Source organism: Glossina fuscipes, unplaced genomic scaffold (assembly GCF_014805625.2).
Source record: "Glossina fuscipes isolate IAEA_lab_2018 unplaced genomic scaffold, Yale_Gfus_2 0, whole genome shotgun sequence".
Lineage (NCBI taxonomy): Eukaryota > Metazoa > Arthropoda > Insecta > Diptera > Glossinidae > Glossina > Glossina fuscipes.
Genome location: NW_023998414.1, coordinates 11,143,035 through 11,170,570, shown reverse-complemented (window position 1 = coordinate 11,170,570; position 27,536 = coordinate 11,143,035). Strand labels below are relative to the sequence as shown.

Genomic DNA, 27,536 nt, shown 5'->3' with positions numbered 1-27,536 from the left:
CGTTATTTTTGCGACTGTGACGATTCAAAAATTCTACTTGTCAAATTGATGGATATCCATATATCTAGTATTAAGAAGGTCACTAATGGCCATCAATTTCGACATAAACGCTCTAAGCGCTGTCTTCTACTTTACTTTCTCTTTCAACAAACGAATCCAGAAAGAGCAGTCGCTGATTTTCAATATAATCGTAGATCGGTTAAATTTTCGATAGGGTATATGAATGCCTATGTATACATACACAAAAAGGATCATTTATGCAGGTACAAGATTGATGTCCTCATATACTACGGATTAAACGCTGCCGTCTACTGTTGCTTGAAGTACCGAAAGAAGACCTTAAGAAGAAATCTTATTTGAGTATAACTACTTTTGCTGTTTTTTCTTATCAAGCCCTAGGTCTGCCGATACGAATAAATTTCGAAACGTTTCAGTGTGCATTGAAGTTAACATAATCAATTTGGAAAGGCCAAGAAAAATTATTTCAAATTTTTTTTTCGAAAGTTTAGATTCATTTCTTTTTTATAAAAATATTTGCTAAGGAATTCTTTTTTTTTTTTTTTCGTATAAAAACTTGGTTTAGAGAAGATTTCCTTTAATCGATTTTAAGTGCGCAGAGGAAAAAAGTATTAAAAATGCAGGCGGCTTTAAAGCCTTGGGAACGCATAGCATGGAGTCCCGAGCATCAGCAAATTATCTATCGAGATTGGGGTCTATTCTATACGCACAAACAACAATTGGATATTGCCGTACATTATTATAACAAGTCGTTAGATTTAAAGAATTTCGACCATAAGGCTCTATATTTTAGAAGTCGATGTAAGCGTAACATTGCCCAAACTGAAGGGGCTTTAGAAGATAGTAAAGCAGCATCAGGTAATCTAAAAAAAAAAAGTGAAATTTTAATGCATACATCTTATAAGGAAATGATGATGAAATTCTTTTTCATATTCGTACGGATAGCAATCGATGAAAATAATGCACCCATCAATTTGGAAATATGTGATGCTCTCTATGAATTAAATCAATTCGAGAATTGTAAAGTAGAACTGCATGATAATACGCGTAAATTTTTTGGCAAAAAAGTGGCCGCATTTCTTAATCGTCTGATAGTGGTACGTAGGATGAAAAAACGAATTTCAATTTCATGAGACCGATTCATTTATTTATTCATTCATTTTAATATTCATTCGAAAAGGTCGATGAGAATTTTAAAGACTCGATTGGTGAGACTCTTGGTCCATTCATATTGAAAAATGAGAAACATTTCGCTGCTGTTCTTGATGAAATTGAACGTGAAAAAAATGTCGATGATCGTCCGCTATGGAAAATTCTAAAAGAGCAGGGAAAATGCGATGTTATGAGCATTTTAGAAAAAGAGGTTCGCGCGTTGATAAAAATAAATTTATTAATTTTGTTTTAAAATACATAATAATTTTTTTTTTATTTTTGAACGGATTTAGGAAATTTTGCTATCACCCCGTGAATTGGCCCGTCGTCGTCGTGCTTTTAAAGTCTTCAATCAAATTTATTTCAATAAGAGTTGGATTGACGTTATCTTTTTGAAACATTTGCGCGAGAATAAAAATTTATTGCTGCCTCAATCGAAAGTGTCGACGCCCTTTTTAAGACAACTTACTCATACGAAATACGATGTTGTTCGCAAATTTCTGGTAATTATTATTTTTATGCGATTAAATATGATACGCGAATGATATTTGAAAGAAAATTTTAATATTTAGAAAATGTTACAAGCGCGTAGTCCTTTATATACGGAACAGTCACGCAAATGCCCGGATAAGGCAATTTGGGATAAACATCGTGAAGCGCATTTAAATCGCGTCCAGTATCAGACACGACGAACAATGCTATCACAAATGCGTGCCATACGTAAACTGCGCGAGGAAGGAGAATTGGAGGTAAATAAATATGTATCTTAATATTATACTAAAAAGAAGGAGAAGAAGAGGAAGAAGAAGAAGGACGTTTCCGAATGTCACTCTCATAATATTCGAGTTACGACACTGCAAACATTTAAAATTTATGACAAATATTTTGTTAAAATACGCAGTAGTCTTAAGCTTTATTCACTCATATGATCTCTCCGCTATATCGCTATGGGCTATGTATGCCCTTTGTCTCTCTCAATCCAATTGTGTTGTCTCTTTTACTTATTTAGAAACTTTCGAAGTACGTGGAAGAAGTTATGGGTGATTATGTTGTGTTGAAAACTCACCGCGTCATGCCTTGGAAATTCGAATATATTAATGAAGTGTATAACACTTTGGCTTTGGCACACGCCGATCGTTACACTATACCTGATGATATAATACAATCGCGCGAAAAAGAGCGTATGTTGTTGCTGTTGCGCATGCCTACCGACAAATATAAAGACGTTGTACAATTTGTGTTCGGCGACAAATCTACATATCAGGAACCAGATGCCCCCGATTATGCCCTTATATCTTACAAGTAAAATTAATACTAAAAATATGCACCTTCCCTTAAATAAATATCGATAATCTTGGAATTTCAGAAAATTTCTAGCTCGTTTAGAGAAACGTATGCGTTTTGCCAAATATTCCATAGAGAAATGCTATTTATTACATGAAATTGCTCGAGCTCATTTGGGTCAAAGTCGCTTTGATGAATGCTGCTCAGTAGCTAGAAAAGCAGTGGAGGGTATGTATAATGGCAAAAAATTTTCTTAAATAAATACGGGCTCTGCTAATCGTATCCTAATTCTCTTCTCTTTTTTAATACACAGAAGCTAAAAATTGCAATAGCGTTTTATGGCAATTTCTTAGCACTATGTTGATTGTTAAGGCACATGCAGTCCTACACAAAATCGAACGGGGAAAAGAGGCATTGGATGAGGCTTTTGCTCTTTGCATGCGTTTAAAGAGTCCTGAGCTTTGTGCGTTCATTGAAATTTGTCGGGCAATTAACGATGAAGAGATCTCGATGAAAAAACGCACACAATCCGTGGACTCGATGCGTAAGCGACGTAGTCGACTTTCTATTAGCAGTCATCTTTCGTCTAAAACTAGCATAGATACGAACAACACGCAAGACGACTATCGTTCAAACTTGCCACAATCAACAGTGGAACAGTCAGAGCCTGTTCTACTTTAAAAGCGTCATTAAAGAGGAAAAAAAGGAAATTATCAGTTAATTGATTGTATGAATTTTGATAAATATTAAAAGAATTTAAAATTCAGCGGACGATAGACGCTTTGACTTTTTTTTTTTTTTTATATATGAATAAAAATTTGTTTAATTTATATATATATATATATATATATATGTATTATGCACATATGTGTGTGTCTACATGATTTGATCACTGGATTATACAGTTGAGATTTCGGCGACGCGTTGCTGACGTCCGTCACACATGAATCAAATCTGTGCAGGCTCAGAGATAAAAAATTCCAGAAGCACATACGCATTACTTTACTGCCTTTAAGATCCAAAGTTTGCGTGAAATTAGATTAGACAAAAAAAAAAAAAAGCAAAGATTAGGATAAAATAAAAGACCCGTAAAAGGGGCGACACGACGACCTAGCAATGTTAACTTGATCACAGCTACCAAATCGGTTAGCAAACCAGCTGTTATGTACCTATCCATACTACGTGTGGACGATATGATATTACAGATAATTACAATGAAAAATTAAGAATTGAAGACCATGTAAACAACAGAAATGTAATCAATCCCTCAGGGACCTTGTTTGCCTCCCATATATACCTATAGTCACGGTAATGATTAAGAAATGATTAGTGGTATGAAAAGAGTAAGGTATAGGGTATAGCGATATTTGTTACATCTTTCCCGATCGAGCATTCACTATAATTGCAATCGCACGCCAATCGTAATTAAAGCACTGACTTGGCAGTCGCTCTCCTTATCTATTAGGCATGTAATGTAAAATGGACAAATTTGGTTTATTAAGCAACCCGTTCGTGACCATAAAGCTGAATAGTTTTACAGAAAGTAATGGAAGGATTTGTCCGTTAATTATAAATAGTGTGGGGCATACTATTGAATGGCAGCTGTTACATGCACAAAAAGCAGGAAATTTTGTTTCAAATTTTTCACACAATATTTTTTCATAGTTTGCAAAGAGAGGTGAAGAAGAGATTCATATTAAGGTACAATATACAAGTCGTTTACAAAACCAATCAAATGAACGCTACGAAAAAATCGGAAGTGAGCCTAGCTAGTGGTGTCAATTTTTCATTAAAATTTTCATATTTTATATAGTAAATGTAATATGCTTATATTTTTAGCTCTATTCGCGTACGAGAGATTAGCATTTATTTATCACTAAGTCTTGCGTACCGCCATTGGATAAATAGATATCAAAATGTAATTATTTTGCTGCAATTTTTTACAATAAGAAATATTGCTTTCAACGCCAAACAGCAGAGAGTGTGAAAAAACTCCGCCATAACTCAGAAAATGATATCCTACAACCGGATTAATAAGAAAGAAACCTATTACACACTCTCCAATCAAGCGAACAAATATTAACATCGACCAGATGGAATGCAACAACGAATTTCCCTGTTTTTCGCTTTTCGACAAATCTATTGATTGCGCCAAGGAGATGCATTATTTCAACTCAAGATCACGTCTTGTTAGAATTTTTCTCTAAAAAAAAAAAAAGTGTTTAAAATGTTTACAAAAAATTTTATTATATATTTAGGACAAATAATACATTTAATTACGATATTCGCAAGAGCTTTACAATGCAATTAAAAAACCTCAACTTTTGCGCAATTTAATGCACTTGACGTCTGCTGGTTGAGGGTAAAAAGTCGTAAAAAAAAAAAAAAAAAAAAAAAAAAAAACGAAAGGTTTATATAATAATTTTAATCGCTGCGAAACGAAAAAAAAAAATCAATTTAATGTAGTGTTCTTCCAAACATTAATTAATACGAGACAATTACAAGAACGTGTTATTGTATATTTAATTTTGTAATAATACTAAAGAATGCGATAGTTGAATGCGTTTGGTAAGGGGAAAGGAAAATTATGTATTCGAAATTTTTTTCAAAACATTACGACTGCAATAAATAATTGTAGTGAAAGAGTTTTAAAAGAAATGATTATATAAGAGAAGAAAACGAACAATAAAATAAAAGGCAATTCATCTGAAAACAAAAACCAACATAAATAATAGTTTTCCGGCTCATTCACAAGCATTCATGTCCGACCTATTCATTCGGGAGAGATTAGGAGTGCCAGACTCATCGTTGCTGTTCTTTTCTCTGGCACAATTCATATTATCTATGATGGAAGTTGACTTCTCTGTCAGGGGAGTTGATAAAGGAGAAGTTGACAAACGTTCGCGATAGGCGCTAAAAAGTCCTCGTAATTTATTTATGGGCGTTAGCGGTCTCGACGGCTGAGAAGCAGCAGTATTAACAGTTAGTAAACCGGTGGTCATGGTCTCATTTGCAATCTTAGTGGTGACTGTTGTAATCGTATCTCTAATGGAATTCATTGCGTTTTTTGTGGTTATTATATTCAAAGCATTATCGACGGTTGATGCGGCAGTTATGATTTTTGGTGACATGAATAAACGTTTTGTGGGCAGTTGTAAGTTTGATTCTTTAATAGCATCGGTTGAAGACTTTAATGAATTAACGGCCAGAGGGCTGGTCTGTGAACGTACTAATGCGTACTGACTTCGTTGACGTGATGGCGGTGTCTCCAATGTATTCTCGTTTTTATACGAAGTTTGATTCACAAACGAATGAGACTTCTTCACAATACGAGGTGACGCAAAGCTAAGCAAACAAAAATGACAACATCAAATTCAAAGTCGATTAGTAAAATAAAAAAAAAAAAACTTACAAATCCATTTCGTCATTAGGATAACGCATCAAAGCGGTTTTCCAGGAATGAACATTTGGGTACTTCGATTTATCGACATCGATACGAAGAATGGCATTCAAAACATCCATATCAGGTTTCGTAGGTTCATTACTAAAACAAAAACACAGATGTATACAAATCTAAATTCAGGTGAAGGGCAAAAAAAATAATAATGATAATAATAACATTGAGTGAATGAATACTCGGCGGTTTGCGTCCTGTATTTACTACTATTTAATTCAAGATTTTTCATATGTCGAGACTACAATCCTATAGACTTTATAACCTTGTAAATAATGAATGAACGATATTTGACTATGAAGATCGCATATTTCAAAGAAAACTGAGGTTACATTTAACACTTTTTTTGTTACCTGTTTTTTTTATTTTTTTTTTTTTGACATTTGTTGACTAGGCTTCATTCAGTTTTGTCAATGTGCGAACTTACTTTGGAAAATAAAAGAAAAATAAAAAGTAGCGTTCTAGGTGGTGTTTTAGGCTCATCCTTAGGCCTTAAGAAAGTAGTTCGGCCTTTTCTTTTTTTTTTTTTGGACAGACAGGAAAAGAAAAACTGAAACCCGTTTTGAATTTATAAACACGTTATATCAACATCGATTCCGCAATGTCTATTAATCCGATATGTACAGTTCATAAAGTTCCCGATGCTCATTTCTATATGTCATTTTCAACGTACGTCAACTTAGGGTATAATGGTGTGCATTATAATATTTGCCGCATCGCACGAGTTAATACATGAAATTATTTAAATGTTTAAATACCCGTAAATGAAAATCTTATGCTCAGCTTCTTTAATTTCAACGTCAGACATATCAATATGCGATGGACTTTCAGGAGGAGTATGCCAACTTTCTTGATTTTCTTTGTCAAAATCTACATCAGAACCAACGTCAGACTAAAATGGGAATTAATAGTTATTAATTACTGGAGGAGAAAAGTAATTAAAATGAGTTAAACTCTAACCCAAAAAACTTCTTCGTCCATATCATCCGAAGAATCGTTACTTGATTGTACATTGCGCCAATGGTCAGAGCTTTGTTTTAATGGTAGTTGCTGCTGTTGTTTGTTCGCTTCATATTGCTTGAGACGTTGATGATTTTTAAAACGTGCCTCCATACGATTGCGACGACTTGTCTTACGACTTAAATTACTTTCCCAATGGCAGTCACAATCCTTTTCTTGAGACCAAATATTCGAGCACATTTCTTCGGTTTTTAAGTGTTCCGGTAAAATTTGTTCCACTAGAAATAAAAATGAAAGCAATAAATATCATTTAAAAAACCTAAAATAAAAGTTCGTATGAAAAACTACCTCATTTTGTAAAAAATGAAATTTGCCAAAAAGATTGGTAAAGCGGTAGAAGCAAATAAACACTTGCAATGCTTGAGTTGTCTTTGTCATAAGGGCGATCGGCACAAAGGTACCCACACATAAAGTTGCTAACAAAAATGGGTAATTGATGACCCGTTTTCAAGAAGTGTTCTAAGCAGAGAACTTACTTTAGACGAATTGAGTTGAAAAAGCCGAATAGTTATATTAAAAAACGATACATTTTTATCTTTTCGGAATACTTGCCGTGGAAATACCTATTTGTCCTTTATTTACGTTTTCTTGCCCTACCAACACATGCGATGTACTTTAAGTTTATCCGAATTCATATTACGGCCAAAAGGACCGAGAATAAGCTCACATTTTATGGATCGATTTAAGTTTGTCTGTCTCTTGCATTATTTCTTATCGTTTTTATTTACGTTTATGTTGAATTGCAACTATGGACCAATCTATGTCATAAAATATTGAAATTAGGCAAATTCTTGTGTTCCACCCCATACAAAGGTTCTTATGAAAAATTAGTGGTGTAGAGTACACAGGACTATTTCTTTCTTGGGCCACAGAGCGTATAAGGAGTGTCCTGAAAAATGGCTCTTTATTTCGTAACGAAGCCTAATTTTTAGTAATTGAAAATAGGTGAAGAATAAATAACTAATCTTGACGAGAATATTGATTAAGTTAGGATTCGACTTCAAAATGTAGGTAGATTAGTATAAGCTGTTTATATAGCATATAGCAATATACATATTTATAATCTGTATAACTTTACACTAGTAACATTTGGACATTTGAAATGTTATCACAATGTTCGCTATAAATATTGAGGGAGAAAAGGACTCTTGCCAGCGTACAGACAATCGAAAAATTGCTAAAGTAATATCTAAAATTAGTCGTAAAAGAGAGGATGGATTCCATTCTCCAAAATGATTTTTGAAATGGAATCAATATGTTAAGCTTCAACTTTCTGTATGGACTTTTGAGACTAGAAAAATTCGAAGCAAGAATTACGGACGAACAGGTAGGTGGAACTACATCGAGTAATATATAAATATCTTATGGGGGAAAGCGTTTCCGTGTATAGAATTATTGTCATGCATTATGATGAAAATAATCGACATCATGTTAGAAATAGAAAGAAAAACAAAAGAAATTCAATTCACCTTTAATTTCCAGCATATATTTAACCCGAGCACATACGCAGTCCATATGCTCACGGCGCTCCCCATTTGTTTGCAGCAAACTTTGCAAAATAGTTAATATCTAAAAATGAATACCGAACTTAATAAATTGTTTTGCTGCATATTTCTGGCCAATACCTTGTTTTTCACGTCTTCAGTAACTTCTTGAGAATTCTGCAAGAAAATTGACACTAAGTTGCCGATGCGCGAATGTACTTTTTCAAAATTAACATTCAAAAAACTGAGGTCTTCTTTAAAACTATAAATCAACGACTTTACACGTTTTAACTCCAAAAGCAAAGCATCGTTTATAGACACAACATTATCCATGTTATGCATGATTGTCTTCGTCATTCGTCTAGCATGCACCTGCAAAGACTTCTCCACGTATGTATAAGGCGTAAACATTTGATGGTTCGTCGAAGGATTAGAAACCATGGGGCTCTCAACTTTAGTGCCTCTCAATTCATTTTCATAATCAGTTTTGTCAAAGCGATCATCCTTATTGACATTGCCGGAGGCAAAGCCGCACTTCTCTAAAGCATTAGTAACTTCATCAAGTACCACAGTATTGTTGACGGTTTTTCTTCTACTCATATCCTCGTTTCTTTGACGTTGACACAAGTAGTTTTCCAATTTTTGCAAGCCTATTGGCCCAGCTATGTCAACAAATTCCTCTAAGAAATCCCAGTATTCGCGCCACTCAATATTCTGCTCTTTGGCCAATTCTCGGCCTATACATTCTATGCCTTTCTCAGTATCCGTATTTTTTATGTGACGCTCTTTAAAGCCAGGGGTATTGTATACATCCGAAACGTTCATCATAAAAGAATTATTTTGCTGTGTATTATTTAATTCCTGCACTACAGGAGAAGCGACGTATGGTTCGCGATAACTGAAGAAAGCGGATTTTCTTTTTTGAAGCAGTGGCGTTCCCGGATATAAAGATTTGTATGCATTATCTTGATTATCTTCACCCATGAGATTCTTGCGATTGTTATTTGCTTCACCAGTAACTGCGAAATTTACATTTGTCTCTTTATCTTCTGTGCTCTGCAGTATATTCATTTTACCGCCAGTTTCTTTCTGATAATCTAATGAATCTTCTAAAGAAAATGATTTATCACATCCATTGTAGTCACTAACGTTAAAGAGTGAACGTCCCTTTACGGAGGCAGTGAGTGAGTCGAGACTATTGTTTATGCTTTTTTTAGGCGTTTTGCATGGAGTACTATTAACTGGTCGAGACTTCATAGGAGAGATAAAGAAATTACTCGCGATTGGTGAAGTAATATTGCTACCATTTCTAGGCGGAGTTTTCAAACGACGGAAAAATTTCTAAGAATGATAAAAAAATTCTCAGAAAGACTATTTACATGAATTTACATGAAATTCAAAAAGATAGCTTACATTAGCCTGTTCCTTGCTCATTGGACCAGCAATAGCTTTAACTTCCACCTCTGGACTTAAGGGATCACAGTTAAGTTTCTATTTAAAATTTTAATTATTATTTAGTTTTAAAGGATACATAAAAAAACTTACTGGTGGATTGTTTGAAGAAAATGGTTGGCCAATTTGTGCTGGCATGCATCCATCATTAGATCGCAACACGGGAACATAAAAACGTTCTCCTAATAACATTTCAATCTTTTTAAGAACATCTGCATTCGGATTGGTCAACCGCGAGCAAATGATCTGAAAAGAAATCATTTATACGAATTATACGAATTTTCACAATGAATTTCAATTAAATATAGTTTTTCACCTGTTTTGGGAGTAAATCTTCACTATTTTTTGTCAGCTTACATTCCGGATAGGAGGTTAGCACTTCCACCATCTCGACGCAACCATATTTCGCGGCTAAATGTAATGGTGTTTCACTGCGTCCTTTCTCCGGCATATTTAAATAATAGTCTAACAGATTTGCGCACAATTCTTCGCACATTTTTTGATCGCCCTTTTTACCAGTGAGCAAATCGACAAATTTTGGGTCATATACAGTCTTTAGAATAAGTTCAGCTACTTGAGGTTTTTTTGAAATTGCACATATATGCATGGCATTATAACGATAACCTTCTTTCAGTGTTGTTGGCGTATCGCCAGAGCTTACTAGGTACCTAGGATTATCCCAAATAATATTTTTAACGCGATCACAATCGCCAGATTCTATTATTTTTCGAAATTCAATAAGCTCGTGCTTAGTGGGAAGTCGAAAGGCAGCCTTTTCCAGTGAGATAGTAGAAGCTATTGTTTAATTGAAAACATTATTTGTTCCGAGAATGCTTACTTAGGATCTTACCCTTATTATCGTTATATTTATTTTGCACTACTTCATAACCAGTTTGGGCATATTTAATGGCCTCATCTTCACTAACAAATTCCTTTAAACGGGCATCCTTGTGTTTCTTTAAAACTTCTAAGGCATCAGATTTTTTACGGAAGACGTAAGGAGAATCAACTGAAATAATTTCAATAAAATGAGAAAATTTAATAAATTATATCATTTAGGCATAAGACGGTTAATAATGCAAATTTTCTGATCAATGCACCATGAATATCAAAAATGTTTTCTTTAAGGTAATGCCAATCGCTTGCTAAACATTTTCCTTTGCCCAATTTTATTTTATACCATGTGACCTTATCTTCAAATTACAATCAAATAACATCAAGCTAAATTCAAATAAATCTAAAGCCGTTGTCACATCATCTGCTGGCTACGATTTTCGTTCCTTACCACCATGTTTAAATGGTAGACAACGCGTAGTAGTCCCTAACCTTGAAACTAAACGTTCCGATGAACACTAATGAAGACATATCACTTTCGTAGCGTTTTCAGCAAATTATGGCTCTATTCATCTGGTGTTCCAATTTTTACCAAATCAAGACCAAGTAAACGCGTTGTCCTGCCGCAGTCTATCATATGGTGCGCACGTATTAACTGGACGTACAAATTAGATTATATTTCCAACAACAAATTACAGGCCGTCGTAAATAAATGCACAGCATATGCCTTCAATACGAACGAAGGTATGATAGAATATCACAGTTTTCGCTGAGGATATTCGATTTCGGTCTTCCAACGTACCTTATTATCAGAAATTTAATTTTTCACCACCAAAGTAATTACACGATATAACTCAGTTCAATGAAGTCTGAAAGGGCAACGAATTTAATTCAAACTGACCATAAGTACTTAACGTCATCAAAACTATTCTTTGTTAAGATTGTAAAGTTATCCAAGTAGGTTTAATGTGTGGTTGTGGAGGGCTCTTTTAATCTATAAATTACATCTACATCTTCGATTTAATTCTATACTGTACAATATGGTTATGTTATTGATATCTTCATGTCATTGTTGTTTACAATTGTGCCGAAAGAGAATCTGCAGTTATCCTGGCATATCAATTTTATTTTTTATTATAATAGAGGTTATTATTGCGTAATTATATTGTCATTAATTATTATTATTATTATTATTATTATTAATTAATAAAATTGAAACTAAAGTAAACTTGAACTAAATTTAATGATCGCTGTACAACAATAGCTTAGCTCAAATTTCTTAATTGTTGCGAATAGGAATGAATAACGTCTTCACGTTAACCATGAGTTTGGTATTTTTCGGAGGTAATTTGAATTTGCAGATCGTCTGATTGGATGATGAAGCAAACATTTTTTTCGCGTTTGGTGTTCACTTTTCATTTCCAATCCTCAGGCAATAAGCATTTTAAATTAGATTTATGCATAGGCTTGGATTTTTCAAGTAGGGTACTATTACGCGAGCTGCTTGGTGTACTGAAATTTGCAAACTCTTTTATAGCTTGTCTAAGAAACGTTCCCTACCGATGAAATCAATTTCAAAGTTTTGTATCTTGAGAGCATAGAATTGCAAAATTTCACGCTTCACTGAAATGCTCTTTCAATGCAGTTTATATTCCATAAATGAAAGCTTACCTTTTTACCTCTTGTATACATGGCTGTAGTAGAATGGCGGGTATTACGAGATTAGATGCGCTGTCATCAAGTAAAACAGCATCAACTAACTTTCTGTTTTAATTTTCCGACAAAAGACGCGAAAGGGACGATAAATCGTATGCTCATTGTACTTAATGGGGTTTCCAATGCGTATTAGTAAACGCAAGCGTAATATATATATATATATATATATATATTTAGGGCTGGATACAAACGCACGATATATAACATGTGTAAGAATAAGAGTAAGAATAAATATCAAAGTCTACACAAAAAGTGTCAGATCGCACCCACCATTACTAGGACCAACTGCGTCAAGACAGCAAGTAACTATAAACAACAATTTTTCTATATTTAAAAAAAAACTTCTTTACTAGCCCCTACACGTGATAAAATACATATTATTGAATAAAATGAACATTGATATAGGTAACGGTTAAAACTGACAAATATATTGTTGAGTTTTATGTAATTTTATAGGAAATTTGGGAATAACTGGCTTTGCGATAAAAATGCTGCTAAGATGTATGTGTAGGCTAATTCGGTTTCTTCGCAATTGCTTTTAAATAATATAAATAACTTTCAATTGGTGTCAGAAAACAAAAATACTACATTATGTATATATAAGTTGTCCTATAAAGCAGCAGAGATCTAATGATGAACAATAAAAGTCGCAACATATTTTATAAGCTAAGCGAATAAAAAAAATCAAAAAAGCGAATCTATTTTCTAATTTTACAAATATTATAGTTTACTTTTGGAAATCTATATATTTGTATATTTGCTCTTTTATGCTCCAAAGCTTAGCGCTTTTCGTAATTGGAATGCGAATTCAGATATCTGAAACACTATTTATATAAAACTAATAAGATTCGCGACCTATATTCGCTTAAACGGCATCATATTTCAGAAAAATTTGACAGAATGTCATAGGCTGTAATAAAAAGTATCACAAAAAATTTCACCAATGTCGCGTACCTTACATATAATAAGAAAATTTCATATTACTGCTGAAGTCGATATAAAATTCAATTTGAATATAAAACAGATCCATCATCCAAAAACTCAGTGATATACTCATGAGCTCATTGAAGAAAAAAATGTACGTAACCTCGAAGTTGTCGTCGCAAACGTGGATGCCTATAAACATGAAGTGAATCAAATCGATATTTTTGCGGTGACGAATATTAAGGAATGTCCCTTCCTTGCCTTTTCTTTATTAAGAACTGACATTTTTTTCTAGTTTCTTTAATTATTTATTGTAAATAATGACTATAATACATAAATCTATTGGCTTAGTCCATCTCCTTGTTCAACATACCAAAAAAAAAAAAAAATAATACATAAACAGGTCTAATCTGTTTAATTCAATAAGTTTGCTTTCATCTTAAAATCTGGTTATGTCAAGCGTTAGTTTACACTTAAGAGACATTGTTTTTAGAAAAATTTAGCTATGGCGGATGAAGAACTTCGATTAATGGTGTAAAACGGTTATAGAAAAAACAACTATTTGCTAGAAAAGAGCTAACTACGCCGAGGTGTTTCATGACTTTTGATTGATGGGACCTTCAAACGAAGTACTTCGAAATTTATACAATTTAGCATAAAAAGCTAAATAAATCCTAATCCGCATAGTGAGGAATCGTCCTTTTTATTACATAGATTTAGCATATTTTTTTGTAAATAAAAATTAGCTCTAATGGCGAAAATGCTTTGTAACTACTACTGCTACTACTAATACACAAAAAAAAAAAAAAAAAAAACCGTGTGAAACCGTTGCGGCGAAGAGAAAAAGAAAATTTCTAACCTTCTATAGGCATACGAATAACTGCTCAACAAAAACGCAGACACACGCAAAAAATAAGGTTATTTATTTTCTTTTTTAAACGCTTACCGGTATCATTACCGCCGTCAGACATAACACCACTGCCAGATGCAGATGTCGCACTGCTTGGAGCCGCTGCGATAGAAGCTACGCCAACATTTTTGACCGGTACATGTAAACCGTAAAAAGGCATAGTTTTGCATAAAAGCTAGGCCGCAATTACAAATCCTTTATTTTATAAAATGCTCCGGGATTTACCAAGCTAGCGATCTATTTCCGTTATTAGCGAATTTCGCAACTTTTTTTTAAAGGCTTTTGTATTTTTATAAATTTTCCGTCGAAAGTTTTCTTTAAACTTCTTTTTTTTTCTAATTTGACGTATACTGAAACATTTTACATTTTATAATGAATACAAAATTTATTTTATCTGACGTTGTTTATTTTAGTTGGCTGCGTTTTTTCCCTTGCTCAGGCCTGCCAATAGTTTGAAAAAGAAAAACTTGCCTTAAATAATATCAATTGCCAATTTATGTGTCATTTGTCTGATTGCCTCATTTTATATATGGCGGCCAGTGCTACCAACGTTTCATATATTGCTCGTAAAATGAAAGGGTAAAGAAGATCAAAATTTTTATTACAAACAACGCAAAATATTTATATTTTGCTGCTAAAATTTAATGAAAAAATTTAATAAATTTCCATTACACATAATAATTCTTTATCGTTAAAATTGGAGAGCTTGTTAAAGATAATAAGTAATTAATCGAAATGGAATCCGAAGAGTTACTACAATGTCCATACGATAAAGCTCATCAAATATTAGAGTCACGCATGCAAGTTCATTTGGGACGTTGTCGACGTAATCATGCTGCGGTACCTAAAGTTCTTTGTCCATTTAACGTCACTCATATATTAAATAAACCTGAATTGGAAGTAAGTTCATAAAGACAACTTTATTAAAAGCACGTGCAACATTATTAAAATCAATATCTCCGATAGTTCCATGTTAGAAGCTGCCCAGATCGTAAGACATTTGAAAATTTTTGTAACATAGACAAAGCGCCTACCAAAGCTGGTAAACCACCACCGGTGCCTGAATACCAATGCCCGGAGAATTGGGATGAGGAGCCACGAGTAAATACTTATAATCCTCGTGAATATGTAAGTGAAGCGCCCATATTACGTTCTTTAAATGGTGCGAAACCATCAGATCGCAAGAAATTCCGTCAAGAAGAGCGTTTACGTTTACAAGGTAAATTAAATTAAAGTGTGACGCAAAGTGATGAACATAGCAAAAAGCTTGTTATACGATCATTTTTTTTTGTGAAGTTTACTTTTTTTTTTATTTAAAATTGTGATGCGAAAACTGAATTAGCAATTGCTTTTATTTTATTTTTTACTTATAAAGTTAGCCTAAAAATAGATTGAATTTAATAATTATTTGGCATTTGGAAATTATAACTTTTCATTTAAAAAAAAAAAAAAAATGTTAGGCAACAGACAAAATTAAACATTGCAAACAATAAACAGACTTTATTGCAAAAGAAACGAGTGGTGTTTTCGACAAATCTTTGAGAACAATAGTCTAGAAAATATGTATAAATAGAATGCTGTACATCGCTCTTAAGTTACACCTGTACCTGAAGATTTACACGAACTTCTTACGGATATAGCGCGCGGTAGACGGAATCGTAGCCGATATGTACATCTGTAATATGCTCAAAGTGAAGCCCGAAAATATGTTTGCAGTCATGAGAGATTATCTTAAAAGTTTCTTGGCCAAGCGTCGATGCGAAATGGGCAGAGAGATCGAGAAATTTAATGAAATCGATTCGCTGAACGAGTTAATAAGGAAATATAAATTCGCGACCTCTTATTGAATCTGCCCACGCAAAGTTCGCACACGCCTGCACGACGGCTCATAAGGAGGCCTGGTATCAATATTTTTCGCAAACGTGAAAAAAAAACGACTCTGAAAGCATAGACTTTCGGTCGCAGTTAAAAAATTACAAGTTTTCGTGGTTATAATTTTAGGAAATCGTTCTTTGAGGAGCGGAGAGAGAAAGTGATCTTGCGATTCAAGTTATTTCAGCTCGTAAAATTCGACACTTCTCCCGACATAGTATTAGTAGCAAACGATTCACTGTGGATTTTGTTCCCGTAAAGCCAGTGAATGAGGAGGTTGCTTGCGACCTTGAGCCTGTTGTCTCAATCATTGCTCATTTGACCGTTCAGAATGATCGAGGGGGCAAAGACGAAGAAACTGATGTTGGTCCGATTGATGCCTTTGATCCTGGCTGGTGAGGTGAGACAACTATTTCACACACACTTACACCTACAGACCCAGAAATATTACAAGAATTCGATAGGGTAATTTTCGCCACCGACCTCCCCCATTTTTTAACGCGTTGACCTAATTTATTTTCTTATGCACTTTAGGTGTACTATAAAGTGTGGTTGTGTATAAACTTTAAAACTTTTGTAAACGCGAATTTGTTAAAGAAACGAGCAAATGTAATTAAAAGTAGATTAAACACTTAATTTAACCTTGCATTCATTTTATGTTGAAATATAATATTTTATTTAATATATAACATAAAAAATAATTTATTTCAATAAAATGTTAAGAACTTCCACAAAACGATTAAGTGGATTACAATCTGAGATTGAACCTTTTTTTATATCGATGAGCCAGACAGCCGGTGTCGATTGCCATCTGCATTGGATTATGGCAGCGTTCTGAAGGGGTAAGGGCAAATTGTCCTCGTATTCTATTACAGCTGAAAGGCCAATTTTCAAGCATACGTCGATGATCCGCTGTAAATAATTTTTAGAAAACCAGTTCTAGAATAAAAATTTTATATTTTAAGCTTATGTCCGTTGTTGAAACATTTTCACCTTACCTGCTCATTTCTTTGTTGTTGTTTCTGTGCTAAAGTACCATTAAATACTAATAAATTTTGATATCTTTGAAGCTGTAAAGGAATGTATATATATATATATATATAAATAAATATATTCTTTTTTACATTCATATTGCATTATAAACTAATAATTTGTATAATAGGTAGTATTTGTATTAAATAAGCAAAAGGCCAACAGAAAACGATTTGAATACGAAATAAGGTATAAAGAAAAGCAAATTATTAATATATATATAATGTTAGTTAAATCACATGTTGTTTAAATGAAAACTTTTCGTTTCTTAAAATTTAAGCAGGGCGAAAAAAAGTTGTCACTTTTCGGTAAAAATTACTTACATTTTTTACGCTATGCAAAAATACTAAATGTTCATGACAGCGATAAGCGAATGCCAGCTGGAAGGCTATTAGTAATAATTCTTTTATATGACTTTCAGCTTGTGTCCAAGGTATCTGAGGCATTGCAGAAGCACCCGTTACTCTTAGCTGAACTGTTGTTTGCATTTCCTCAAAATTAATCCTTTGTGCAATTTTGGTGATATCCTTTGAGGGCCCACAATCGCATGGCAGCAAAAACAATACCGTGTATTCGGAACAAGTAATATATTCAAAAATACGTCTTACATCGCGAAAAACGCGAAGAATACTAGAAATCTTGCTCAAACTAATGCTTGAGCTTGTCATTAGCGTAGAACGGGTAAGGCCAGCAAGCATTTCATTTAACTCAAAATTGCGGTAAACAAACATTCGACCAAAATCTTTTAATAAATTCTTTCTAAAAATTGCAAAATTTATCCGTAATTGTGTAAATTATTTCTCTTTCATATGTCCCATACCCTTTTCCTTCGCAATCGCCACGCAGTATATTAAACCATTTGCCTTTAAAAGATCGTTCAAGTTTCAAACTTGTTAAATCGGGTAATATAAAATCAGCACAACTGAAAAATTTGGCTTGAAATTTTGCTACTGAACAGCGTTTTGTAGGTCCCTGATTTACTGTGTAGTCAATAATAGCTCCATCAAATTGAAAATCACGTATTGCTGTTATTTGGGTAATTTGTCTCATCGGTCTCAAGCAACGTTGCTTGCGACGTAGTTCCCTTTCTCTTGCTTGGGTAGAAGTGCACGGTCTCTCGTTATCATCTTCACTATTTAAATTGTTGACATCTCTTATTTGAAGTTGTGAATTAGGCAATGAAAACTTTACAATTATTTTCCCTTCCTTTATTTGATGTTTTATACGGTGTAATGAAGAAAGCTCAGCATAACGTTTGCTATATATCAATTGTATGGCAGTGGATATGACATCACATTCCTTAAGACTTTCCACAATATAAACTAAGCTATTAGTCTGTTGTTGTTCAGTAGAGAAATCCAAAACAACATGCTCGCAATTAAGCATTTTGATAATTTCTAACTGAAATAATTGACGATAAAACCCAATGAAAATGAATTTGAAAATATGAATACCTTCGTTATAATCATCTCAATCTGTAATGATGTTGAATTGCCGGCTAAGTACTGTAAAAAAAATGCGAATAAGCATAACAAAACAAAAAGCTAGAATTCGTTGCCACTGCGGATGTACCATCGTTTTTGTACATATATATATATATTGTATTTATTTATTTGTTTTTTTTTAACTTAATCTAATATTATTTAAAAAGCTTTGTGATTACCTGTTCAGAGCTCTACCTATTTTCACGGCGTCGTACTTCTTTCTCGAAATTGTTTGTTAAAATTAGAAAAAAAAAAAAGGAGCGATGTCGGCTATGTGCGAAATTTTGCACTATGAAAGACGTTCGATCCCAAAATAAAGCAGAGTAACTATTATTTTTGTACAATTTGATAGTCACGAAGTGTTTTGATATAAACTCAGCTTTATTTATTTACTTATCAATAATTTTATATCTATTGTGCGCTATTCGCGACCAATAGTGTTTTAAACTTAGCTCTTATTTGATGCAATTTAAGAGCGATATCTTGTGTTAACAGGAAGTTGTAATTTGTGTTTAATGTAAACACTTTTGTTGTGGCTTTTCGTAGCCATGAAATAACATATATATATTAACTTTTCATATGAATCCCATAAAACTGCAATCACATCTATATTAGCAGAAATTATTATGCTAATCGAGAGTACATACTTTATGGGATATGTGATTATTTTTGGGCATTGCAAAATTAAAAATCCATAATTCCGCTATGAAGATAATTGTGAAGACATATGCTACCAACCTTCATGACGGAATGGTATAACATTTATATCCTACGCAACCTTGAAAGGAATTGAATATCAAGAATACGAGTAGACTCGGCAAAAAATAAAAAAATCTCCTCTATTTTATGCGATTCACAATAATCTTTAATCTTAGCGATTATATTTCAAAACAGAACTATAAATATAATATTGAAATGACAACTTTGCTCTTAAAAATTTATTTTCGCGTCTCCTCCAGTACTGACTTTTCCATTTATATTAATTAAGAGAATTCACAGCTGGCTCTGCGCAATATGTTCCATTGGAGTACCGACTACGAGAGATAGGTAAATTCGACAGATCGCGTTGTTCGTAGTAAGAACCTTTATTTCGTTTGTACCGAGCGTCATTAATTTCTCGAGGTAGTGGAGAACGCTCTCTATAGGATTTCGTACTTGGGGAAGTTTGTTCAATGAACGAAGTTGAGAATCCTCCAGAGGACGTTGCTGAACTTGTTGAAGCAGTTTCGCTCCGGTTAGAACCGGGCCAATTACTAATAATAGGTGGTGGCGGTGGAGTACGCTCTCTCTCACTCCAACCCTCACTTTCTTCCTGTTTAAACAACTTGCGTGAATAACTTGGAGGGTCGCTATCAGTATCACTGTCGTTATAGCATGGACGTTTGCGTTCCTTTTTAATAAATTCCTTTCGCCCCGAGGGACATGTACCACCCGATCGACGCAACATTGGAACGTTCTCAAGATAATTTGTTGGTGTATCTTCTCTATCATCATTTTCCACAACTCTGCGTGGGTAACGTGAATGATCGCTGCCAGTATCATTATCATCATAAGCTGAACGTTTGCTTTCCTTTTTAATAACCTCCTTTCGTTCAGTGAGACGCGTACCATCCGATTGTCGTGACATACGAACATTCTCAAGATAATTTGTTGGCGTACACTCCCTCTCATCATTTTCTTCACATCTAGAAGATTTGTGCGAGGAACTTGGACGATCGCTATCCGTATCACTATCGTCATACCCTAAACGTTTCCGTTCCTTTTTGACAAAGTCCTTTCGCTCCGAGGGACACGTACCATCCGGTCTTCGCAACACAGGAACGTTCTCAAGATACTTTTTTGGATCATAGTCCGCAGCTTCCATATCATCCCAATTTTCATCAGTCTCGACAGGCTTATGCTGAGGCCGTTCCTCCAATTTTGCCACAGGCACACATATATAATTACTAATTAATTTGCGATTTGGGCAATTAGTGACATGATTCTAAAAGTTAATTCATTAAACGTTATGCAAAAAATATCATCTTTTTCAATTTTCAATATTTACAACAAATTCTGGCTCCGGTACCAAGTGAGTATTGTTAAACGGACATTTCTGCAATTCAGCATCGGGATGGTTGACACGGCACTTAATTAAATGTTTCGCCAAACGTTTTCGCAGCATCCTATGCACTTTATTGTAAGGACATTCAACCATGTCGTCCTCATCTCCTGGTGCAAACATCATGATTTAATATTAATATTCTTAATTTGTTTAATTACTTCTGCTATCTGGCCGAATATCACTAACGTGTACAAGTTATAGACAAATATGTGCAGCCCAAATCTTTACATTCTTTTTTCGTATAGTCCAATATCGCTAAGAAACTCTTCCCTTTTTTTGGAGAAAAACGCTGCTGCCTGATGGTTAACATTAACAATCTCAATGATTGCCATAATCGTTGCTGAAATTATTTAGAGATACTAGGGAATAGTTAGTAGGACTTAATATTTTACTAACAATGCAATATGTTCTCTCGCAATGCAGTATAAACATAAAAATGAAAAATTAAGCTACAGCAATGCTTCAAACTTAATTCTATGACTACAAAAAAAGCTTCGAAAATTAAATATGAATGAAGCAAGTGCTGTTTTACAAAATTTTATTTTTGGCAATAATGATTTTATTATATTTTATTTATTATTTATTATTTTCAAAAATAAAAATTTGCTGTATGGAACCATAATTGCCTCATAATAACCATTATAAGGATGTAACTCTTCGCGCATATCGTGTGCACATAGGTTTTTCATAAATTTAAGTTCCAAATGTATAAATTTGTTGTATATGTGTTTATTACCTAAAAACAGATTCTATATACATTCATGTATATTTAGCAGTGTGATGACGGCTGGCTGATATTTTCGAAGTACTAGACTGCGACGTATATTCGCATGGATTGAAAGTTGGCTGCTCATGGTAATTACTTCGATTTGCTAAATAGAATCCTCATGATAATAAAGGCGCTAAACATATGCACGTTGAAAGCAAATTGTAATATGCCACTAAGGAGATACTTATGAGACTGATAAGTTAACATTGTTAAAACGACGAATGTGTGTAAAGATTATAGCCAAAATTTTGCAAATTATTTATTCAATTTGTGTTGAAAAAACTTGGAATATTTCAAAAAAAGTTTTATATATAATCTCTCCAGATATAAAAATATTAAACTATTAACCTCTTATTGAAAACGGCAACCCTACTTATTGTAGAGTTTATCGTGAAGTTGGCTGCACTTATATGAATTTTTTTTCTATCAACACAACGTAAAGTCGGCTGTGCTTGATTCATTAATTCTTCTTTCTTTCTTTCCAAACAAAATGGTATGGACTGTGGTTTTTTGGAGTGATTAAAATCTGATTTTTTCGAAAACATCGGTTACGTGAATCGTGAGGAATAATAAATGACTACCCATCTAGAATTATGATTTTATAAACGAGTTATATATTTTGGATGGGAATAAGTTGCAAATCAAATATGATTACTAAATACATTTACGATAGAAATTTCAAATCATATATATGCACTTTAATTGAAAATGGATTGTCAAAAATTAAATGAATGTATCTTTTGATATTTAGACAAAAGGTACGTCCAGCTTTGGAAAACGTCATAATAAGACCCACACATTGTGTCGTCGATGTGGCCGTTCTTCGTATCATATCCAGAAATCTACTTGCGCCCAATGCGGTTATCCAGCTGCTAAGTTACGTTCGTGTGAGTAAAATTTGCTAAATTGTGCGAATTGATATTAATAAAAGGTCTGTGTTTTGATGTTTTTGGCTTTACAACAGCTTCGCAACTCAAGCCCGCAGGCAGATCAAAATTTTTACAATGTTTATAATGAAATGATATTATATTATTTCATTAAATGACTTATTGTTGACATATTTTTATTTGGAGAATTTTGCTTTTTGTTAATCTTTTCAATTATTCTTGCAGATAATTGGTCTATTAAGGCTAAGAGGAGGAAGACTACTGGTACTGGTCGTATGCGTTTCCTTAAAGTGGTTAGGAGACGTTTTCGTAACGGTTTCCGTGAGGGTACCCAAGCCAAGCCCCGGAAATCGGTACAAACTAAATAAAATCCTTACGTGTATTAAATCCAGGAATATTTAGTTGAAACGTCTTTATGCTTTGCTTCTTTAAGAGATATGTATAAAAGAACGGCTTTTTCAGTTTATTTGATAAAGCTAAATAAAAAAATCGAAGGCTTTTACGTCAAAATACTTTGGATTTCATTGAACGGAGTTTTTAGAGATTTTTTCTGTTTGGTCGTTCAACACTACGATCAAAGTTTAGTAGTAATATTTTTTGATTGGTCAGAACATTGAGCAGTATATGCATTATTTTTAATCTTTTCCTTGATTACAATCTCAACGCTAATTAATAAATATTTATTTATTGATATTGTCGATGTGTTAAAGCTTTAAGGGTAAAAAATGTGCGGTTTGTATTATGTTAGTGATCGAATAACAAAATACAGTTATTTTACTACATTTTTCATATCATGTGTTGGTAAAATTTATATAACGTTGTCCACATGGTACTTAGTTAATTAGAAAAATGTTTATTTTATTTGCTACTTTGGTTCATCTTATAAAATCACCACTTCTGTAAAATGGTTAATATTTGTTGCTTCTCTTAGATAAATCTGAATAGCACTCGATTGCAAATTAATGGAAAACAAGAGAAAAAGTCAAATTTAAAAAAGAGAAAAATGTTTACCTACTTTTACTATATTTACCTTTTAAAGAAATTACTTATTCATTGCCTTTATCCGTTTAACTTTTCTGAGTTTTTTTTTCGCAAGATTTATATAGGAAAATATGGGCCTCAAATCATGTAAGGCATTCACTATTTTGACCTTAGACACACACGACCATGGACACAATATGTACAGTCTTCCAAGAAACAGGAAAAGTAGATTGAGTCAGGATAGAGTTAATATGAAAAATCAATAGAAGAGAAATATATGGGAAAATAAGCTTGATGAAGAAGATGGGGATTTCATCATTACCAATGGAACTTGAATAAATTTTGTACGAGGCAACAAGTATATCCGATCAGTCATGGATACAAATGAAAAAAGCACATGTAATATCTCCGATATAGAAGGGCCACAATCGTCAGGTATAACAGGCTGCACAGCATTAAGATTACATAGCTGATCGTTCACCTTACAGTAACGATAATTCTTCCATACTCTCCGCATAGTTGAACGATCAATCCCAGGAAGTAAGTTAATAAAGTAGTTCCTTCTTTTCTTCCGAATGATCTTTTCAGCTTTATTCCGATAACGGCGATATGATCTCCAACTAACGTCACTACCAGAGGATCGAAAAGTTGAATTGGCCTGACCTCTCACCATCGTTGCTTGTCGGATACCCGTTGTTTTCACCCAATCATTAATACCATTTGGGATTTTCCTTTTCGCAAGCGGGACAAAAGAGAAAAGCACCTGAACCAAAGTACTTGGTTGATATGGAAGGGAATTGCACCTAATCGCAATGGTGAAGCAATGTACAATCACTTACCAGCCGGAAATCAAACAATGAAGTGGTTGTATAAGCTACATCAAAATGAGTTGGGTTATGAAATAATGATGCATCGCATCTCAAGCAAAGAGATTTGACCAGATAAGCTTTAGTTACCTTAAACAAATCACTGCTAAAGTTCCCAATAATAATGATTTAAGAGTACCTCAAAAATATTTCACTTGCATGCATTTATTGCTATCGTGTTTTGGAGGACTCTAGGTATAGCTATATGATTACGTTTTAATATGTGTTTAATTTGGTCGTAGGTAGAAAGCTTTCAGTAGGTTTCTTGTTTTTCTTATTTCTTGGTGTAGGTTTCTAGTTCTTCTTATTTTTTGGTGTAGGTTTCTTGTTCTCAGATGCTATAGTCAATAAAATTTTAAACAATAACGTACCATATACTTTATGGCCTGCTTGAGTAGCTACATTTGGCACCCGCGGTCTCGTTCGTTTTGTTGGTTTATTATTAGAGCCATATGTTACAGTAAAACAGAGATGTTAAACTATGAAATGCAGTCCAACAAAAATCCTTAATTTCTGCAAAAACGTCATTAGTGTCTTAACATTTTTTTACCTTTTGATTTTTTTCTCTGGCTAAATTAATTTTAATAATAACAATAATTTGAGTTTTATTTTCAGATAAAATTTTTATCGTTTTGTTACTAATTTCATCATTAAGAAACATTTTCAAATAAATTCTTTTATTTATTTATTATTTTTGTGTACATATTTAGAAAAATTAAACCCTTAATAAATTAACGAACAGTTTCAAAGGAAGACGAAGTAAATATACAACGTTAAATACACACCAATAATTGTAAATGTCTTTAAATTAAGTAAAATAATCAAGTGTATGTTATTAAAGCAGTCGTTTTATCTTTTGCGTGCTTTTTGTTTTTTTAAAGAAATAACTAAATAATTATAAATTAAATTTAAAACTAAACGTGAGACTATACAGCATTTAACAAATGCAAAAAAAAAAAAAATAAAATAATAATAATAAAATAATAATAAAAATAAATTTTGATTAATTAATTAATCACCATGCGAATGTAATAAAGATTTTGTTAATTTGATGTCTGCTAAAGTTTCGCTATTTAGATTGCTCTCGTTACTGCTGTTGTCTTTACCGGTAGTGGCCCTTGAGCGTTTTAATAATAATTTTTTCATATTTTGAAAAGGTGCATCAAATAATAATGTTAAGATAATGGAGGCTGCAAAAATGCATAAATATTCATTGGTATCACACTGTTGGATAATAGAAAGAGAATAAATGAATAAAGTTACGTTCAACGATTATTTAATTGAGCTTTATTTATTAGATATTATATATAACTTACAATCGCTGATATGAAATTATAATAATGATGAGCATGTCGTCGACGACCCACATTATAGAAATATATAGGGAATTGTGTTAAGTATATGGCATACGATAGTTTCGTAGAGATTTGATAATATCTCCAAGAGAAAAATCTTGTGATGCGATCTGCAAAGAAAAAAAAGAATAGAAAAATCGGTGAATATAGAGCACCGAGATCTAGTGATAATAAAAAGTATTGTTACTTACTCTTATAACCATTGTGGGAAACAAACACAATCCAGCAAAAAAATAGGCACCACGCGATGGGAGCAAATGCCGCATAAATGGCTGCGTGCGTGCTATTATATTTATAATTGATATCGCCCATAGGAGCAGGACCTAATACTGATGCCACTACACATGCCAAAGCAGCAAACCATCCCAAGCGTAATTGAATATTGCTTAGCGTTACTTTGGGATACATACGTAGTATATAGCCCAAGAAGATACCCATTATATAAACCGTAGAACGCATAGGTGGAAAGGAATACATATAATCAGCAGTGCGAAATAAACGTGTGATGCTAAATGTGATAGAATATAATTTAGGCGTCCAACAAGATCGATCGAATAGATAGATGACTTACTTCGTGCCAAAGTAGATATAATTGGATAATTCATTAACTACTGTCGTATAATAACGAGCTGCAGTACCAAGGCCACATAATGTTAACAAAGCAATGAAACCATTCCTGGGCCATTTCCACAGTAACAATATAATAATGGGTGCCACCGCAAACAGTTCAGTATCGATACCCAAATGATGTGTATGCGTCAGGCACATTTCACTAAAGCCAAAGTAATTATGAATGAAAAGCAAATTACGCCACCAGTGTTGTTTGCAAATGGTGGCATGGTGTCCAACCACAAGATTCCATTGAGGACCAGAATCGACTATAGGCAAAACATAAGTGCAAAATAATATTAAAGCAGCCAAAGGTGGTACAATGCTAGAAAAGAGAAAACCATTTTGCGATTATTAATCAAGTTTGCTATAAACTGGATAAATGAACTGAGCTAAATATTAAGACTATTGCATCTTCTGCTAGAAAAGCAAAACAACAAAAGTACACAATTCAACCACAGATGACCAATATCGTATGAAAGTTTGTATCCTACCCAAACTTTTTCTTGGCATGCTTGCTATACCTTGAATAACTTTAGATAGAGGTTTTCTTTTACTACACCTAAACACCACAGTCAATTCAAAATAATTTGTTTTACTCGATTTAAGCCTTTTCCGAGCGTCTTTTAGTCTGTCTGTTTATCAGAAATTTCCGTTTCCGAAATTTTATGTTCAACGCGTAGGCCTTAATTCTCGAAACGTTTCTGTGATATTTGGTATACTACTGTGCTTTGGCACAGTACGCACTGTCCGAACGTTGTTGAGAATGCAACAATTCACGACAATTCCTCATAAAAAGTTTTATTACGAAAAAATCATTATACGAAAAATAGTGCAATGAACGTGGGAAAATTGGATGGAATGCGAAGAATTTTTGAATCTTCTTGAATAGAAACGTTCATACTGGAAATAAGGTTTCACATGGCTTCCAGCTCTAATTCTTAATAAGTCATGATAAGACTTCAAATGAAAAGCATGCCTTTATATGGCATCAAAATTTAGTTTTTGACGAAGCTGGCTGACGAATTGTTTTATATTGTTGATGGTTTACCGTATTTAAAGACCAGTAGAACTCTTTAATAATAATAATAATAATAATAATAATAATAATAATAATAAAAAAAAAAAAAGAAGTTGATTAATTTTAAATAATACCGTATCAAGCGGCTGATATATTCATTTATCAAGCGCACTGGTTGACCCTTTTTCAAACGACCAAATAAGGAATACGCTGTTAACATGCCGCTAACTAAGAGAAAAGGATCCGTATATAGGGAGGCAGCACGGCCAATTACCGTCCATGGGCGACCCAAACTCTGCAATATTCGA

The 27,536-nt window shown here is 33.4% G+C and overlaps 6 protein-coding genes and 1 long non-coding RNA gene across 7 annotated transcripts in view; 3 read left to right on the top strand and 4 right to left on the bottom strand.

The window, feature by feature from the left end:
• The first annotated feature begins 635 nt into the window (after nucleotides 1–635).
• Nucleotides 636–3,143, top strand: LOC119641971. The gene is made up of 8 exons (XM_038040909.1): nucleotides 636–894; nucleotides 964–1,115; nucleotides 1,199–1,381; nucleotides 1,464–1,673; nucleotides 1,743–1,919; nucleotides 2,180–2,472; nucleotides 2,537–2,682; nucleotides 2,768–3,143. Exons 1-8 carry the CDS (start codon nucleotides 636–638, stop codon nucleotides 3,133–3,135), a joined length of 1,788 nt encoding a protein of 595 aa, XP_037896837.1. The 3' UTR covers nucleotides 3,136–3,143.
• Nucleotides 3,144–5,118: 1,975 nt separating this feature from the next.
• On the bottom strand, nucleotides 5,119–14,701 carry LOC119633337. Its single transcript, XM_038026844.1, has 11 exons — nucleotides 14,285–14,701; nucleotides 10,715–10,873; nucleotides 10,181–10,659; nucleotides 9,958–10,110; nucleotides 9,826–9,903; nucleotides 8,554–9,753; nucleotides 8,398–8,497; nucleotides 6,869–7,146; nucleotides 6,667–6,800; nucleotides 5,867–5,998; nucleotides 5,119–5,799 (listed from the first exon to the last, which is right to left on the bottom strand). The coding sequence occupies exons 1-11, from the start codon at nucleotides 14,406–14,408 to the stop codon at nucleotides 5,199–5,201; spliced, it is 3,438 nt and encodes a 1,145-aa protein (XP_037882772.1). The 5' UTR covers nucleotides 14,409–14,701; the 3' UTR covers nucleotides 5,119–5,198.
• Nucleotides 14,702–14,787: 86 nt separating this feature from the next.
• On the top strand, nucleotides 14,788–17,687 carry LOC119633349 (gametocyte-specific factor 1 homolog). The gene is made up of 3 exons (XM_038026870.1): nucleotides 14,788–15,148; nucleotides 15,215–15,467; nucleotides 17,574–17,687. The coding sequence occupies exons 1-3, from the start codon at nucleotides 14,984–14,986 to the stop codon at nucleotides 17,591–17,593; spliced, it is 438 nt and encodes a 145-aa protein (XP_037882798.1). The 5' UTR covers nucleotides 14,788–14,983; the 3' UTR covers nucleotides 17,594–17,687.
• Nucleotides 17,688–18,486: 799 nt separating this feature from the next.
• On the bottom strand, nucleotides 18,487–18,877 carry LOC119633358. The gene is made up of 3 exons (XR_005246869.1): nucleotides 18,816–18,877; nucleotides 18,607–18,657; nucleotides 18,487–18,553 (listed from the first exon to the last, which is right to left on the bottom strand). It is a non-coding gene; the product is annotated as an uncharacterized LOC119633358 (long non-coding RNA).
• Nucleotides 18,878–19,496: 619 nt separating this feature from the next.
• LOC119633344 lies at nucleotides 19,497–21,034 on the bottom strand. The gene is made up of 2 exons (XM_038026857.1): nucleotides 20,684–21,034; nucleotides 19,497–20,620 (listed from the first exon to the last, which is right to left on the bottom strand). Exons 1-2 carry the CDS (start codon nucleotides 20,861–20,863, stop codon nucleotides 19,616–19,618), a joined length of 1,185 nt encoding a protein of 394 aa, XP_037882785.1. The 5' UTR covers nucleotides 20,864–21,034; the 3' UTR covers nucleotides 19,497–19,615.
• A 905-nt stretch (nucleotides 21,035–21,939) lies between these two features.
• LOC119639856 (probable 60S ribosomal protein L37-A) lies at nucleotides 21,940–24,346 on the top strand. Its single transcript, XM_038037534.1, has 4 exons — nucleotides 21,940–22,002; nucleotides 22,261–22,396; nucleotides 22,622–23,139; nucleotides 23,966–24,346. Exons 1-3 carry the CDS (start codon nucleotides 22,000–22,002, stop codon nucleotides 22,762–22,764), a joined length of 282 nt encoding a protein of 93 aa, XP_037893462.1. The 5' UTR covers nucleotides 21,940–21,999; the 3' UTR covers nucleotides 22,765–23,139; nucleotides 23,966–24,346.
• Nucleotides 24,347–25,218: 872 nt separating this feature from the next.
• LOC119632360 (nose resistant to fluoxetine protein 6) overlaps nucleotides 25,219–27,536 on the bottom strand; it is a 29,361-nt gene continuing 27,043 nt past the window's right edge. The window contains exons 7-11 of the mRNA XM_038025226.1: nucleotides 27,363–27,523; nucleotides 26,170–26,532; nucleotides 25,790–26,106; nucleotides 25,560–25,708; nucleotides 25,219–25,467 (exon numbers count right to left, since the gene is read on the bottom strand). Of these exons, the coding sequence (XP_037881154.1) occupies nucleotides 25,255–25,467; nucleotides 25,560–25,708; nucleotides 25,790–26,106; nucleotides 26,170–26,532; nucleotides 27,363–27,523 (1,203 nt within the window). The 3' untranslated portion in view covers nucleotides 25,219–25,254. The remainder of the gene's footprint in view (nucleotides 25,468–25,559; nucleotides 25,709–25,789; nucleotides 26,107–26,169; nucleotides 26,533–27,362; nucleotides 27,524–27,536) is intronic.

What these genes read in the sequence shown, in the direction of transcription:
- LOC119641971 (XM_038040909.1), top strand. Translation starts at nt 636, where the DNA reads ATGCAGGCGGCTTTAAAGCCTTGGGAACGCATAGCATGGAGTCCCGAG. An exon ending in TGAGCATTTTAGAAAAAGAG is followed by an intron (nt 1,382 to 1,463) that starts GTTCGCGCGTTG and finishes GAACGGATTTAG; the next exon opens with GAAATTTTGCTATCACCCCG. An exon ending in AGCTAGAAAAGCAGTGGAGG is followed by an intron (nt 2,683 to 2,767) that starts GTATGTATAATG and finishes TTTAATACACAG; the next exon opens with AAGCTAAAAATTGCAATAGC.
- LOC119633337 (XM_038026844.1), bottom strand. Translation starts at nt 14,408, where the DNA reads ATGCCTTTTTACGGTTTACATGTACCGGTCAAAAATGTTGGCGTAGCT. An exon ending in TGAGCAAGGAACAGGCTAAT is followed by an intron (nt 9,754 to 9,825) that starts GTAAGCTATCTT and finishes TATCATTCTTAG; the next exon opens with AAATTTTTCCGTCGTTTGAA. An exon ending in CCTAATGACGAAATGGATTT is followed by an intron (nt 5,800 to 5,866) that starts GTAAGTTTTTTT and finishes TTGTTTGCTTAG; the next exon opens with CTTTGCGTCACCTCGTATTG.
- LOC119633349 (XM_038026870.1), top strand. Translation starts at nt 14,984, where the DNA reads ATGGAATCCGAAGAGTTACTACAATGTCCATACGATAAAGCTCATCAA. An exon ending in TAAATAAACCTGAATTGGAA is followed by an intron (nt 15,149 to 15,214) that starts GTAAGTTCATAA and finishes TATCTCCGATAG; the next exon opens with TTCCATGTTAGAAGCTGCCC. An exon ending in AGAGCGTTTACGTTTACAAG is followed by an intron (nt 15,468 to 17,573) that starts GTAAATTAAATT and finishes TATGACTTTCAG; the next exon opens with CTTGTGTCCAAGGTATCTGA.
- LOC119633344 (XM_038026857.1), bottom strand. Translation starts at nt 20,863, where the DNA reads ATGATGTTTGCACCAGGAGATGAGGACGACATGGTTGAATGTCCTTAC. An exon ending in TACCGGAGCCAGAATTTGTT is followed by an intron (nt 20,621 to 20,683) that starts GTAAATATTGAA and finishes ATTAACTTTTAG; the next exon opens with AATCATGTCACTAATTGCCC.
- LOC119639856 (XM_038037534.1), top strand. An exon ending in AGCTGCTAAGTTACGTTCGT is followed by an intron (nt 22,397 to 22,621) that starts GTGAGTAAAATT and finishes TTATTCTTGCAG; the next exon opens with ATAATTGGTCTATTAAGGCT.